At 42.9% G+C, this 16790-nt stretch overlaps 1 protein-coding gene across 1 annotated transcript in view; it reads left to right on the forward strand.

The window, feature by feature from the left end:
* The first annotated feature begins 579 nt into the window (after window positions 1-579).
* PPP2R2A (protein phosphatase 2 regulatory subunit Balpha) overlaps window positions 580-16790 on the forward strand; it is a 36217-nt gene continuing 20006 nt past the window's right edge. The window contains exons 1-2 of the mRNA XM_082298340.1: window positions 580-706; window positions 3169-3243. Of these exons, the coding sequence (XP_082154466.1) occupies window positions 700-706; window positions 3169-3243 (82 nt within the window). The 5' untranslated portion in view covers window positions 580-699. The remainder of the gene's footprint in view (window positions 707-3168; window positions 3244-16790) is intronic.

Genomic DNA, 16790 nt, shown 5'->3' on the forward strand with positions numbered 1-16790 from the left:
GCCCCGCCATGAGGGACGGAGCCCTCACGAGGGCGGCCGATCGATGCCGGGCTGAGGGGCGGCACCCCCTCCATGACGGCGGGCAGGGGCCGAGCTGAGTGAGGGTCGGCAGCCCCGCCATGGGGACGGTCGATGCCGGCCTAAGGGGCGGCAGCCCTGCCATAAGGACGGGCAGGGCTGGGCTGAGGGCGGCCGATCCATGCCGGGCTGAGGGGGCGGCATCCCCGCCATAAGGGCGGGCAGGGGCCAAGCTGAGTGACGGCTGGTAGCCCCGCCATGCGGGACGGGGTCCCGCCATGGGGACGGTCGATGCCGGGCTAAGGGGCAGCAGCCCCGCCAAGAGAGCGGGCAGGGCTGGGCTGAGGGCGGCCGATCGATGCCGGACTGAGGGGCAGCAGCCCCGCCATGAGGGCGGGCAGCGGCCGAGCAGAGACATGGCGGCGCCGCCCGCCCGCCCTCCTCAGGGTGGCTCGCTCCCGCCCCGCGCTGACGTCACCCCCAGCTCTGCCGGCGCCATTTTGGACGCTCACCGCCGGGGGGGCCGGAGCGGGGCCGCCCCAGCCCCGCCGCGGCCGCGCCGCCGCCGCCGCCTCCATCCGCCGCCATCGCCGCCCGCCGCCGCCGCCCGCCCCGCGCCGCCCGCCCCGCCCGCGCCTCCCGTTCCGCCCGACCCGCCGCGGCCGCTATCGCCAGCACAACATGGCAGGTAAGGGCAGCCTGCCCCCCCTGCCCCGGCATGGCTCGGGGGGCTCTCCCCGCTGCCTCCCTGGCTCCCGGCCGCCTCTCCTATGCCGCCTCGCTTGCGCCTTGCCGGTTGTGGGCTGGTTTTTTTTATCCTCCCTTGTGGGAATTCGTGCTTTGCTCCCACCCACCCCTCCTTCCCTCCCTTCTCGGGGGAAAAAAAAAAAAAAAAAAAGCCATGGAAGAAGCAAGGTGGAGGGGGAAGTGGTGTGTTTTGGAGTTGAGGAGCTTGCAGGCAGGGTGGGTCTGCTGCCTTTTCGTAGAATCGTGGAATGATTTGGGTGGGAAGGGACCTTAAAACCTATCCAGCTCCACTCCCTGCCATGGGCAGGGACACCTTCTTCTATCCCAGATTGCTCCAAGCCCTGTCCGACCTGGCCTTGGACACTTCCAGGGATCCAGGGGCAGCCACAGCTTCTCTGGGCAACCTGTGCCAGGGCCTCCCCACCCTCACAGGGAAGAATTCCTTCCCAATATCCGAGCTCAACCTAGTCTTTCAGTTTGAAGCCATTCCCCCATGTCCTGTCACTACACGCTCTGGTGAAGAGTTTCCCCGTTGAGGCCTTGGGGTCGGTGGTTGTGGTTGTTTCTCAGGAGCCCTGCCGAGAGGTTCCAGGTGCAGGCGGTGTCCAGAGTGCAGTCGCACCCTTCAGTAGGGAGCAGCCTCTGAGCATCTGCAAATGCCAGTAAAATTTGGCACAGGGTGTAATTAGACAGCACAAGTCTCGCTGTGTTTTCTTTCCCATTCCTTCCACTGCTTGCTCCCCATTTCGCATCCCGAAGTGCTCTTGGTAGGCTGAGAGAGTGTGTGTGCAGAAGGGATCTCTTCCCTCTTACTTTTCCTTGCGATTTCTTCGTTTGGAAATTTATTCATCCCCCCTCCTCTGCACATGAATTGTCTTTTCAGTGCTTTGCATGTGGAGGAGCAAAGCATGGGAGGCTTTGTGAGGCTTGTGCTTTGCCTTTCCCCCCTACACCATATGCACACGCTCCACCCTCCTCTTGCCATTTTAGTCGTGGGGGGAAAAAAGTGCCAACTTGTTTCAAGTAAATTGTATGAAAAAGAGGATTTTAGCTCGAAGTAGCAGGAGCAGTGATTCTCTCCAAGTTGCCTGCTTTAAGTGCTTCCATGGTGGTAGCTGCTAAAAGATAAATGAAGAGGTTGAAGAGAGTACAGAAAATGAGTTGTAGGATTTTTGGGAAATGGTGGGGGGGCGAAGCATTTTGCCATGTCCTGCGTAAATGGGTGCTGTTGCTTGCCTTCACCTTCTCAGGTTCTGCAGCTTGGATGTCTGTAATCCTTCAGGGAAGAATCTAAAGCAAGCAAAAAAATGCGAACTGTACTGTATTCCAGGACTTCTCATTCTGAGGTGCTTCGTCTTTTCTGGAAAGATTATTTTCAGGCTTCTGATTTCCTTCTCTTTGAGGTTCCCCCCCCACCTTAACTTGGGAAGAGTCTCTTCTGTATTCTTTGTTATCCCCAAAGCCCTACCAGGGCTTGGGATTAATGTGTAAATGCCATCTGTTGCTCAGCCGGTTTGAGTTGTGTGGAGGAAAAGTTCCATTTTGACAGTGGCTTTTGGAAAAAAAGAGAGGAAAGAAAAAAAAAAGCCCCAACCAACCGAGGCAAGCCCATTTCTGTCTCTTCCTGTATGTCCTCAGCGCTGCAGTGATTTGCTCAGAATGAAATGCAAAAGAAATGGGTGGTGATTTTTGGTGTGTTTTTTGGTGGCAGGGTTCAAATGAATCACTGCCTTCCGCCGAGGCAGTAATGTTCCTGAAGTTTTCTCTCCGATCCGTTTTCTATGGTAGTAGAACTTGTTCCCCTCCGATTGCTTGTTTGCTTTTCTGCTCGGATTTGCTGCTTTTCTTTTCAGGCTGATAATCGCTTTCATTACTTCTGCGAAGTGACTCTAAAATTGTGGTAAAATTCTTTTTCTTTAGCCTTGACCGTGTAGGGTCTGCACAGTGGGTTTGTGAAAGGAGGAAATGAATTGTGTGCTTGGTTTGTATTGGATAGGAAATTGAAATTTTCTAAAAATGCACAGCTCTGATAGTTTATATTTAAGTTGTTTGTATGTTGGGAGGGTTCTGACTGCTCAAGTAGGAAAAAGCTTCATGTGAAACACGGCTGCTTGTGCACTTGAATTTTAAATTTGTAGTTAATGGTGCTTAGTCCAGCGAGTTTTGGGTGAGAGAAGCTTTTACACTGCTTGTGCTTCCCTGTTTTTGACAAACGCTGCATTGAAGGTCGACAAAAACAATATCCAAAGGAAAAAGGTGGGGAGGGTGGTGTGTGATTGTGCCTCAGCACTGCTGAGGAAGTGGGCGTGCACAGGCTCTGAAATGTGCAATCTGGAACCATTGTGTGCTTGCGCTGCTGCTCTGGGGGGGCTCGTTTTTACTGAATTGTTTTCATTTTTTTAGGAGCTGGTGGAGGAAATGACATTCAGTGGTGTTTTTCTCAGGTGAAAGGCGCTGTAGATGATGATGTAGCAGAAGGTAAGAGTGGTATTTTTTACTGTTTTCTGACTTTTTAACCATTCCTTAGGCAGGGAGATGTGGATGCAATCAGTGAAATACCCCAGTGCTACTGTGTGCAAGTTGAGCAAAGCAAATGGACATCTCATGTGCATTGCCATATCTAGTTTCAGGTTTAAACTGTGATTTGAAAGTACCATTCAGCACTCTCATAAAAAAGTTCAGGCTTCTTAACTGTTTTTGCTGAAATTGTTTTCTAAGATTAAGATTTTTCTGCCACTCGGCTTTTGATTTCTATTTTTTCTTAATCTGCAAAATGGGGAACGTGATACTTGTGTTCCACAAGGAGGTGTTGTGAGAATTAATTAATACTTGTACTCTTTGAAGCTCTAAGTACTAGATAAAGTAGTTGTCCCAATCTTTCCAGCTCCTATTCACAAGAGGAGGAAGAAATCTGAATATTTGTGCATGCCCACTTAGTATGTAAAGAGCGGGTTTGGGTTTGAAATAATCCTGGAAATTGTCTAAAACTTTTCCAAGCTGACAGTGACAAGTGTCATGTTACACTAAGATGGCTGCCTCTGACTGTCACTGCAAAAACTGTACTGGTTTTTTTTTTCCTTGGATTTGGGATTGTTGGAGGAATGGTGCTTTCCTCTGTGCTGGAGAGCAGAATCTCTTCCATGATTGTTCTTGAGGAAAAGTCCCCTGATTTCTGAATTTCTTTGGCCATAAAGTCCTGTTTGCACAAAGCACCCTTTAAGATCGTGAGTTAAAATTTTTCTTTTGCCAGCAGTTGGCCGTGTCACTTATGTAATTCCTGGAGTTTTTTCTTTTTTTGCATATCTTGAATGCTCTGACTTACAAGTGAGATTTATGTTATATTTAGAAAAGCAGTAACTACAGTTCCCATTATTTCCCTGCTTGACATGTGGTTCAGATTAGCTTCCAAAGGCCAAAAGAAAAGATCAGTACAAACATAACTGAGTTGTTTTTATTTATTAGCTGCAGCATGTGGCAGACGATGCACTGTGTAAGGCTTCTGTTGTTTGCAAGTTGAAATATGTTTTATTGAAATGAGAAAGCTGTAACAATTTTGAGTTTAATTTTAAACTCTTCAGGAAGTAGGTTTTAAAGCTTGAACTCTAAAGTGCTGTAAAATGTGGTATAACTTTTTGCCTGACAGATACAAAATTCTGTAACCTTTGTTTTATTTGCTATTAAACTAAATCCTTAATTAAGTACAAGTATTGAAGAAGTTGTGGTGAAGTTGTGGTGCTTGCAAATAATTCTTAATTAAAATAGACATGTTGATATGCTTGTAGTAGCAATGAACTTATATATAGGTATAGAAAAGTAGCCTTTGCAGGGATCTGGCAATGCGGAAGTGAGGAAATAGGAAGGAAGGACAGACTGAGCTGTTTTAAGTGTTGCACTTGGTGTTACGAAAGGTGCCTTGCTGGCCTTGTGCCTCCTGCCAGGCTGGGAGCTGCATCAAGCACTGCTGGAATCCTGGGGTGGAGTTCAGGGAAGCTTTTGAGGGAATTAACTGGCTTCCATTTTAGCTAGCCAGGCAGGTGGGTTTCCAAAACATTGTAAGAATGTCAGTTTTTTGTTTTATGGACAATGTAGCCTCTGTGACCCAAAGAGTGAAGAGAAATTCTGTTTCATTGTTAGCTATACCTGACTTAGGATGAGTCTTGAGATACAAAGTGTAATATACTGCAAGATGCTGTGAAACTGAGCTGTCTAGAGAGAGGTCCCAAGTGTTACTGATGTTATGCTTGGTTGTAATTAGTTTGTTGTGCTGAAATTCTCTCCTCTTCCCATGTATTTGGCTCCCACAATCCATACTGGAAGTTGGTGAAAGCAGTTGTGTATATTGATTTCTTGTTATGCATCATAATGTCTCGCTGTGACTCTCTTGGAAGGGTTATGTATCAAGGTGGTTGCATTTTTCCATTTCTTAGCAGTATTTCTGGCTTGAAGGTTCACTTTAATGACATGGAGCCTTGTGTGGTTCTTGCACCAACTGGAGCAGCAGCTTCTGGTCTTTTGGAATACCCAACAACAAATTGACAGTGGGCCCAAGTGCAGTCTGAGGACTTTTTTTATTTCCTGCCTTTCCATATGCTTTCTTGGGGCAGGCCCATGGTGAAAGCTCAAGGAAATCTTACTGTCTGAAGCTTCAATGACTCTTTAACCACTGTGGTCTGCCAGAGAACAGGTCTGGACTCCAGTCATGCCTGTGGTGAGCATGGTACCAATTTGTGTACAGGAGTACAAGGCAGTGGAGATCTGATTTTTAAATGGCTGCAGAGCTCAAATTCTAAATACTAGTTTGTTGTGGAATGCTGAAACTTCACTAAAAGTGAAGAAAAGAAACCTGAAAAAAATGGGAGTTTCACTTTCTGTTTTCTTCCTGTTGGTAACCCAGTGTTGCAATATTTACATTGGAAAGCTGTCTTAAACTAAGCTAAAGCAGTGATAACCAGGAAAACTACATCATTTAATTGCATTAATCAGTGGGATACAAACCCAATGGTTTCCCTGCAGTGTTGTCTATAAAACAGGCCAGTGGAGAATAACATTTTGGACAGTACACTTTTAATACAGTAACAGTTGAAGCAACTTTTAAAAGCCTGTCAAGAATGCTATTATGTAGCTTCCAGTATATTTAAGGTCAGACCTGACCTCCAGACTTCCCATCACATGGTAACCTGTAGTTCTTTAGATACTTGGGCCAGGCTAGCTGGTTGTTACAAAATGGATATTTGGTGGCTTCGGTGGCTGAAACGTGAACTCTGATACACAGATTTTTCTGGCTTTCCAAGCACTGTGTGATGGATGGATGTGACACGGGAAGTTGTCACTAAGGCTTGGGGAAAGATGGCACTAAACTTGTATCTGGGGCCTGCCTGAGTCACTGCTGTGGCGAAGCTTTTCTACTAAGAATGTGAATGTGAGGAGCAGAAGTAGCCTCTCTTCCCTTGGTATGTATGGAATTTATCCTTGCTTATAAACTGTGGCCTGGCCATGTCAGATCACAGTTAAGCACAGAAATCAGGTTATGAATTGAAATCTCAGTGTCAGCTTCATTATAACTCAGGTCCTTAATTTTAACCGATGGCAGAAGTTTTCCTTCTAGTGATTTAGCAGCCCATTGTATGAGGGCAAAGGTTGTTGTAGTTTGTGCTTCCTCTGTTTCTGAAATAGTTTTCCTCCCTTCTTAGTTTCATATTTGTCTTGCTGGAGCCCAGTCTTACAACATATCTGTGTTCAACTTGTTCTGTGTGCTCTGGAGAGGGAGGGTTAGACAGGACTTCTGGGGTGGAGAACAGGGAGTGCTTGTTTGTGATAAGTTCAGTGATCAGGTTATCAAAAGTGTCTGTAATGCACAGATTTCTTTCTTCTGTGCCATCATGGTTTCAGTGCAAGGGAGACTTAATTGTCCAGAAATACTCCAATGTTTTCTTAGTGGAAGTTTCCTTTATGGGAATGATTATAGAAAAGGATTACAAAGATTTTTCAGCATCAGTTTTGTTGGTTTTACTTTTGCTATTCTTCAAAATGTGGCACAGTATCAACTGCAGTTGGGAGCAACTAAGAATTTTGAGTTTAAACTGCCTCTGAAAACTACACACTTGCTTAATGGAGTGAATTTGTACTTCAGAACAAATTAAGTCAAATTTGTTTTAATTGCTCAGCAGAAGGAGAATAGTCAAGCTGCTCTATCTCAATGTTCTTTCAGGTGTAATTGAAAGATATGTAAAAGTCTGATAGTCCAGGTCCAAGGCTGGGAGCCAGGAACTTAAGTCCTAAGCTTTAACCCTGAGTGATTACTGCTCATCTTTGACATGTTGCTTAACTGTTTCATGCCCAAATTGAAAGAAGTACCTCAAAAAAGCACCTGAATATCAGCTGTGGGTGCTAATTACTGACTTTATTTTAATGCTTAACCATTCTGTGATGCTTTGTGAATTATCTGTGATTTGCTTCATGTCTCCTCTTAGAGCCAAACGTGGCTGTGTCTGTTTTAGGTTGAAAATGATGAACAGATAAAATTCTGTCCCCAGCGTGTGTGTGGTAAAAGATTGGAACAAAATTGGGTGTTTCCCTTGTTCAGGAATGCTATCTGTGTTTGGTTCTAGGTGTGCTATGTCTGTCAAGTGTAGTTTGATACTTATTTTTGACAGATTTCAGAATTGCAGAGCAGCAATGAGGACTGATGTTGCTTCAGCAATGGTAGTTTGTCTTGAATGCATGAAAAGTGTTATTTCTGAGTGAAGACAGGAATAAGGACGGCTATAAAAAAGCAGTTTATTACAATCTGGGCTTTTTTTTTTTAATGAGGATTGATGGAATGGGGGGGAGAAAAACTCTCAGAGAAAAAGAGTGACAGTGAGGTTGCAATAATATTGCTGAGGAAAGATTGGGGTATAGTTGTGGGAGGGAAGCTAATTTGGGCTTTTGAGGGCTGTGGTTATGTTCTCTATGCTCATGAGGTAACTTGATTTACAAGGAGCAAGGCTTAGTAATAGGTTTGTTTTGAAGAGGTAGTTTGAAATATGCTGTAGATGGGGGAAAAAAAAGACCCAGGGTTATAGTCCTGTTCTGTATTCCTGAATCTGCTTCTGTATTTGAGCTCTTCAGCTGTTCAGAGAATGACTGACTATCTAGAGAAATAGGCTACTGTGTTCTAGGAACTGCTGCTCTGGATGGACTAGAGTGTGCATTTAAAGTGTGCAGTCCCCCAAAACAAAGAGCATTTAGCAGACAGATAAATAGGCAGTGGCTGTTCAGCTCCCCAGAAGTAATTCAGTCCTCTTTCTTGCATGGGTTTGGAAGCTGGGGCACTTCAGCTTGTCGGTCAGGGATTGTTCTGTCCCTTCTGTGAGGCTTTGCTGTTCTTGGAATCTCTGTCTTAAATTAAAAATTAGTTGTAAAAAGGCTTTGGTGTTGGAAATGCAGTGCTAGAGTGATCAAGCCATCAGACTCCACAGCACACACCAATACAAGTTGGGCTGTCAGCAGCAATCCTGGTGGGTTACAACTCTGGATCAGCTTTGTGAAACTTTTTAGATTTTAATTTTAAAGGTGCTACCTAAATGCTTCTGGTTTGGCCATTTCTACCCTAGGAATGGGGTTCTGTGGTAGCTGTAGCTTCACGGAATGTATTTTGGAAGATTTAAAATGACAGTGGATGCAGAGCTGAAGGAAGAGTTAAGAGCTGGGTGTTCCAAGCTGTACTGTCTGCTTTCTCCCCTTCTTTCTGTTCTCCCTGACTTGCCTATTTAGGCCACAGCTACATGTTTGGCAGCATTTCTGCTTAAAGAGGCACTCCTTCCCGTTCTGCTGGCACGAATGTTCACCTAGGTGCACAGTGAACTTGTTGGGAAAGCTGATCCAGCTGAAAAATTGGTAAAATTGTGTTTTTTCACTGGATTATTTTTCAGCTGAATTGAACCTTGATGTGGTTCTCAGAGCTCTGCATGTGCTTATGCCAGCAGAGTGTGGAGAGTGATCGAGTGGCTCAGAGGAACAACAGGAGCTCTGGAAGAGGATTGGTTTCTTTGTAGGACTTTATGTACAGGCAACACAAGACCCTGATTGATCTCTGAGTGCTGTGCTACCATGAAGGGTAAAATCAGCTGCTAAAAAGGACTTTAAACCTTTGCTGTTCAAGATCCATACTTTGAACATGTGCTATCTGCAGGCCTGCAATAAAATCCCTGTTACAGTATCAGAATTATTTTGTGATTGATTTTTTTATGGTACCCATGGGAGTGGGTTTTCTGCTGTGTCCACACAAGCAGTCTGTGGAAATGAGATTTGTTCAGTGTTGTTTCGAGGTCTGTTAGTAAAACCAGCTTGTTCATATCTGCAGTTCAGTTTCTTTGAAGTTGTTGTAGGAAATAATACCACTTAAATGGGAGGTGGATTATTACTGATTGCTTTACTGTAAAGCACTTTAAAAAGATAATCTGACAAATGGTAATCTTCTCTTATCATGTTTTATCAGTCTTAATATGATTTGAAAAATGGATCCTTTCTTTGGGGGTTTCGTCTTCACCTAAACTGATGTATTGTCTCACATTAAGTGCTGCAGAATTAGGCCACCTTTGTTTTAGCTGCTGTTAAAGTGTGCGTGCAATTAAATCTGCTCTGTGTGTGCCTCTTGCAGCAAAAACATCAATTACTGATGGTACCGAGTTAAGGCTCCAGTTTGTCCTTTCATCTGTAGGAAGCACTGTGCTCCCACAATAATTGCATTATGTAAGATGTTTTAATATTTTCCTTAAGGGTATTTTTCAGGCCTTTTTCCCTGGTTTCAATGCTCTGTAGTATGCAGCACCATAACTGTGTCTACAGTGTTTTTAGTATGGAGTGAAAAGTTTAGCTGAACAAGTTAGTGTTCAGTAATCATGTAAAACTGAGGTTTGCACTTTCAAAGAAATGATTGAAAGGAGTAAAAAGCCTTGGCTTAGGTTGATGTTTAGGTTGTTAATGTGAACAGAGGCAGCAGTTACCCTGTTCCAATGAAAATGAAAACAGATAAATACAGGAGGTATTTATTGATCCCAAACCATTTTGGAGTAATCTTTCAAGAAGCAGTGGTAGTTCTTACAGTCAAAATAAGAATGCCAGGACAGTTTTCCAGGCTTTAAACTTGAGTGGAACACATGTAATTATAGTTTTGTTATATTGCCACAGCTCAGTTATGCTCTTGCAACATACACCTGCTTTTGTATGGTCCAGATGCTGCTTTTGTAGGGTCAATGTGTCAGTAAACTGGAAATAGATAGGCCATTGCCTTCTTCTATGCCTTTGAAAATGGGGAAAGCATAAAAAAGTGTCTTAAGAGGTGAAGTATTGATACCTTCTGTGTGTGCACTTATTAATAATTTTATATAGCAGGATTTCCGTAATTGAAAATAGTGGTGTTCACTTTCTGGCTTCCCACTCAGGCCTGCTGTGGGACACTGCTCTGGGCAGCAGGCAGTGTTCCATGAGGGTGCTCTTGTCTGGGTCTTTAGTGACTGGAAGGTTTTGGGTTGTTAATTTGCCTTTAAAATGAAGTACCACCATCAGGTTCTGCTACTGTGAGCTGATATTACTGAAAACAGTTATTTGAGGCTTCTCTGCACGACTGTAATTCAGTGAGATAAACAGAAATGGCTGGAAGCTTCTCCCTTCCCTCTTCTAACTTACCACTCTTTTGTCAGGCACTGGAGGAGAAGCTATTAATTTGGTCAGCCATTCTTTATCAAAATATATTTTCCTCTCAGCGATCCACAAGTGATAGCACCATGAAGAGAGCCAGCATATTTAGGTCACATGTGAAGCCCCTGAGGCAGTTCTGCTTGCATCTAATTTTGGAAGAAAATTTTAGGGTCAGGAAAAAGAGGGTTTAAAAGAGTTGTATTGTAAGAAAGATTGATTTTCCCAAGTATATAGAATGCATTTTGTGTGGAAGTGTTTCCCTTTGCATTTTCAATTGCAGTTCTTAAATTAATGCTCTGGGAATAATGTGATCTCCAAACACACACAGTTGGCTCTCTGTTTCTGAGAACCTGAGAAAAGATAATTGCATATATTCAGGAACAGTTAAGGTAATTGAGACTTCATATTGTAGTTGCTTATTTAAAATACTGAGTAATTTCTAGTATATTCTTGTTTGTTTAATGCCCTTTTTTTCCCTTTTTTTTCTGATGACTGTAAAAAGTATTTCAGTGACGATTCTTTGATCCTTAAAAGCAGTGATTTTAGCTGGCCTTTGTGCTGTTAAATGATGATTGGAAAACTCATGAACTGTGTTTGTGTATAGTGCCTATAAATACAGTTTGAAGGTCTTGCTTTATTTTCACATAACTTAGAAGTGAATTGGTTCAGTGGACAAGAGCTACATACAGAAATAAAACTTCAGCTTTGGTTTTCATAAAAATATAATGACTCTCAAAGATACTTATTTGAGAATTCCTGGACTATTTTCCAGTGGCATTGCACAACAAACCCCTGACTTTTCTGGTACTGCTCTTGGTGCATTTTGTAGGGAATAATATATAGGAATATTGGAGATAATAATGAAAAACTTGGATTGTTTTTTAATAATTACCCAGTTTCACTTATTTTGAAGTGTGACCTTGGTGTGGGAAGAGGAATTAGAATTCAAATTACATCCCAGCCTGCCTGTACTTATATTGTCACTTAAGTAGTTGCTGCTCCTGAGAGAAATGGTCCTTCCTGGTGCCTCTGCCAGTCACTGCTTTGAGCTGAGCCGGGTGATCCCTGAGCTCCAGGGTAGTCACTTGGGGAAACCGACCCAAATGAAAATTACATGTTCTGGGTTCTTTTTGGATTAATTTTATTCCTCATCAGCTTCTCCAGATTTAATTTGTCTTAACTCTTAGCAACGTTTGTGGTGGGATAGGTGGTGGTTCTACAGGAATGGGATGAGAGGTGAAAGGATGGATTGCTTTTCTTGGAGAGTTGATAATGGTTTTAAGGCAATATGGGAAACTACAGAATTGTGAACAATTCAGTCTCTTTCTCAGCATTTTCATGTTTACAGTTGATACCTGCATGTTCATGGTCCGCCTTTCACATGAAAACTACTTTCAGTGCACTGAGATTTGTATTTGAGGACACTTCTTCTCATAGATGAATATGAATAAACAGCAGTTGAAGTTGAAGCCTACAGTGTTCATTATATAGCCCAGCAGTGAGAAAATGTCACTGTTTATAGAGGTAATAGTGAAACATTCATAAACTGTTGTACTGGAATGTGGAACTGGTAGGAATGGCTTTTTGCCCAAAAGTTTAAAACTTTCTGTATAATCCTTCTTCCTTTTCTCCGTCAGTTCTTCTCACAGCTTCATGTCATTGTTTTGATTTAGTTTTGTTTGTTTGTTTGTTTTAAGCTAAATCTTACACTCCTTTTTTTGTGTGTGTTAAAGAAGTATCCAGGGTCTTTCATCGTATTCCAGACCCTTCTGGAAGTGGTAACCTGCTCTGGAAAGCAGCAGGAGCTGGCAGCAGGGTTGTGTTCCTGCAGCAGGACACATGCTGTGCTTAACCCAGCTCATTTGTGTCTCACAGTATTGAGATGCCTCAGAGGAAAGGGCAGGAGGAAGACAAAGAGCATTTGAAACAAAACAAAATCACTTGGATATTCTGCACATGAGGTTGTTGGCTCCCTGGAGCTTGGGGGTGCTTTTGCTTGGTGTGATCTGAGGAAGCTCATCCCAAGCCTGGGAGTACCAAACATCTGCCTGTTTCTGGAAGATGTTCATCATTCTGCTGCTTCTGAATTGGCATCAACAACTGTGCAACCAGGTCACGCCTCTGTGCTGGAGCAGTGCTGGTGCAGTGCTGGTGCAAGGTGCTCCTGCGCTCTGGTTAAGAGCACGTCTGTGTTAGAAAAATGCCATGGCAGGGTTGTGTGCTGCATTTCCTTCCTGCTGCTCACTGTCCTTCTGGAGTCGTCAAGAAAAGCTTCTCTTTGTGCCTATAAACTTGTTTATGTATACACTGAAATTAATTTTCCAGGGGTTTTATGTTGCATTCAACTGGAAGTTGTTTGGCACCTTCCAATTCATGTTTGTTCCAACCAGGGTCTTTGGTCCGAGGCCCATTTTCTTACAGAACTCTTACTCCTCTCTTACTTTTTTCCAACTTAAAAGTTTAAACTTAAATGTAATTATCCCAGGGTATGGTGGGGAGACTGATGGAAGACTAAGAAATGGAGATAACTGAAAGTAATCATCTGCAGTTGTTTTCTCTGGAGTCATTTTAACCCTTCCCTGCTTTATTTTCCCTGCTTGTGAGACCTAGGTGGTGTTTCCTAAAATGAAGTTCCAAAGCCTTTGATAGTTTTTTGTAATGATCTTTGACATCCTTGCAGGACAGTAACACTACCAGAATACTCTACCTTTTTATATATTAAATGTATGTACAACATACATAAACAAATTATATGTATCTGTTATGCAACTCTTCCAAAACCTGGAGAAAAGGTCCTGATCTATAAATAGACATATTTAAAACAAACACTTAAAAATAAAGGTTGGTATTTTGCTCAGATTAGTAGACTATATATATAATTGTAAGATGTGTTATAAATATGCCTTGGAGTTGTCAAGATTCCATGTGTTAGGAATCTCAAAGTCCAGGCCAGAAATTAGCATTGGCTTCTGTTGAATAATTTTTTTTAAAGAAGCTGAGGCATGTATGCTTGGGCCAGAATAGAAACACAGGAAAACACTTGCCAAGTGGTGGGGGGGGAAGGCAACTGGGCAAAGGAAGACTGTTCTTTAAGGTTCAGAGTGCCACTAAAGATGCATTAGGTATTAAAAGGATAGCTGAGTGAGTGACCAGAGTGAGGGAAGTAATTGGAAATTTTGATTCTCCAGTCACCTCATAGAGCTGTGTATTTATCTCTGCTGGAAACTTCAGTTGTACTTGTGACCTTCACAGGCCCTGTGCTCTCCGGCAGGCTGCCTGAAATCCAGCTGGAGAGCAGCCCTCCCTGCCTGCCTTTCTGGTAGGCAGGAGGAATTTCTGATTCCATTTTGCTTGCTTAGAAGGAGGCACTTCATGCATTGTCTGAACACAACAGCCTCCTACATTCTACACATCAAGATTAAAAGCCTCCAAATGTTTGGCCTGAGCTTTGCACCTGTAATAAATCCTTTGGTCAAAGAATGTGTGAGAGGAGTCTGAAACCACAGGATAGTTTTGAGGAGTTGTTTTTTTTATGTCTACAACAGCAATGCACACCAAGTCACAGAGTTCTAATTTTGAAAGGCATTGCCAAAGTATTGCATTTTTCTGTAATAATACTACTACTAAATTTTAATCTGCAGTGTGTATTTTGGATTGGCTTCAGCAAAAAGAGAAAATGAAGCTATTGCAGAGCTCTGTCTGTAGCTTTCTCAGTGACAAGAAAGGCATTGCCTGAAGGCTTCTTTTCTCTACGTGTAGAACAATGGCCCAGTATGTTATTTCCAAATATATTGTTATTTGCAAACAGAACAGCAACCCCTGGCTGCACTGTGCCGTGCAGCCTATTGAAATTCTGGCTGTGATTCCAGCAGAGATTTTTCCATAAATAGCTCTGTACTACTTGGGAACACAAACAAACCCTGAAAAGATCTGAAGTAAGGTCTGCTGAGGGACTGTTTAGCCTGTTATTAGTGTGTACTTCAGGGTAGATATTGTGGTGGATGTGAGGAGTTTTCTATAGGGTTATGTGCAGGCTGTCAGCAAGAATTAAAAAGTAAATAATTACCAATCAAGTTAGTTCCAAGGACTCTTAAATCACCTGTATTAAGCATAGGAAAAAAGGATAATAAAAATTAATAAATATAAGCAGAAGCAAGTAGATTTTCTTTCTGCTTTTTTTAAAGAAAAGCTAGTAGGTAAGGACTAGGTTATGGTTCAAGTAAATACAACTTGAAATCATTTATTCTTTCCATGAACAGACATCCAGAATTTTTACTGATTGGATGTTTGTTATGTGAATTAATACATGCACTATGAAATGGGCTGTATTTTTCAGTGCTGTGTAAGTAAACACCCTCTTGAATAAGTAACACAGTAATATTTTATAGAATATTCAGTTATAATTGGTGTAAGCTGTTTTGAGTAACTTCTCGTCTTGAGAAGAAACTTGTAAACATTCTGTGAATTAGAAAAGAGGTGACTAAATACTTCTCTGTTTTGCTTGGGTCACAGGGCTGATTCTCTGCTGGTCCTGTTGCTCGTAAACTTTTTTTTTTTTTTTGAAAGATGAAGCCCCCTTTTAAAAGCAATCAAAGAGCACAAAAATAACTTTGGCATTTGAGAAATCCCTGCTCTTGAGTGGAGACTCTGGAGTGTCCTCAGCCACTGGCTATCATGGCAGATGTGTTTATCAGCTGTCAGACAGAGCAAGGATGGGATCACTGAGAACCAGCCCCACAGGAGCTTGTTAGGACATTCTCTCAATGCAAATCTCTCCGCTGTACCTACTGCTCCTCTTGGATGTTTATTAAAAACCTTCAGCTGTGGCCACTGACCAGTCACAGAGGGATCTCTGAGAGCTTCACTACCCAGAGCCCTGGGTATGTCTGAAGTCACCTCTGGTGAAGGAGCACCTGCACTGTGGGTGTGGGGTAGAATGGAGATCAGCTCTGATACTGCTCTGAGACTCTGTACTGATAACTGGGGATAACCTGGTGTCACAGAATCCTGGAATGGTTTGGGGTGGAAGGGACCTTAAAGCCCATCCAGTGCCACCCCCTGCTGTGGGCAGGGACACCTCCCACTGTGCCAGGTTGCTTCAAGCCCTGTCCAACCTGCGCTTGGACACTTGCAGGACTGGGACAGACACAGCTTCTCTGGGAATTCAATCCCAGCCCTTCACCACCCTCATAGGGAGGAATTTCTTCCCAATATCCCATCTCTACCTACTCTTTCTCAGTTTGAACCCATTCCCTCTTGTCCTGTCCCTCCAAGGCCCTTGTAAATAGTCCCTCTCCATCTTTGTAGGTTGGAAGAACAGCTTAACTGCTGACCCCCTTTTCTTTTTGAAGGCCTATATGGTATTTCTGAGCTTGTTCATATTTTTTTTATTTCATGAACATTCTTTTTCATTCCTTGTAGGCACATTGAGAGCAACTCCCTAAGAAAATGGAAGTATAAATAAAGCAGCTCTGCACTCTAGCAAAGCACTTCTGCTACCAAGGGGTAATTAGCCTGGGTTTGTAAAACAGATACATTGCCAACATGTTTATCACAGGGAGAAGAAATAAAGCTTTAAAGCTTCAATAAAACTCAGTCAAATACTTTTAATGCATTTTGGGGAATCCTTATACTCTGTATAACTTGTATTTCAAAGCATGTCTTAGGAGAATTATGGAGCCCTTGTGTGAGCATTATGGCTAAACCCTGAGGAGCCTTGAGAGGATGAACTGTGACTTAGCTCTGAGGATACAGGGAGTGGTGGCTTGAGATGGAGCTGGGGTCTCCTCAATCTTTATAGATTCATAGGATGTGCTTTATCTCCAGGTCAGTAGGGATGTTTTCTACAGCTCAGAAATGTCAGAAATAGACATTTAATTTCTCTGTTTCAGCATGAAGTTTATTCTGGAAAATCAGTAAACATGAATTTTTGTCTTCAGCAGTACTAAAATTGAGTTGTTACCTTCTTGGAAATTAGATACGCAGTTTTGCTGTGGCTTTATTAATGATAGGTCGTAAATTAAAGCTGTGCAGGCAGAAAAGATGTCGGAACAAGTCATGTGCCAGAGTATTAAAACCAGGAGAATGCTGTGTTAGAGGAGAAATAATCAAATCTGTTATTTATAAGGTTTTTTGTCTCAGTTCTCCTCCTATTGCTCAAGAAGTCCCAGTTTTGTGAGTGATAGTGACAGAACGTTCAGGCACCTGAGGGGGTCTCAGATGAAGCAATTAAGGGCGTGAAGTTGGTTCCTGCTGGAGTTAATTTTGTTCCCTTATAATTAGGTGTGTATGATCTGTATGCAATTGTACAAAGGACAGAAATGATGAGTAACTCCCAAACTAAA

Source organism: Coloeus monedula (assembly GCF_965178545.1).
Source record: "Coloeus monedula genome assembly, chromosome: 28".
Classification (NCBI taxonomy): domain Eukaryota; kingdom Metazoa; phylum Chordata; class Aves; order Passeriformes; family Corvidae; genus Coloeus; species Coloeus monedula.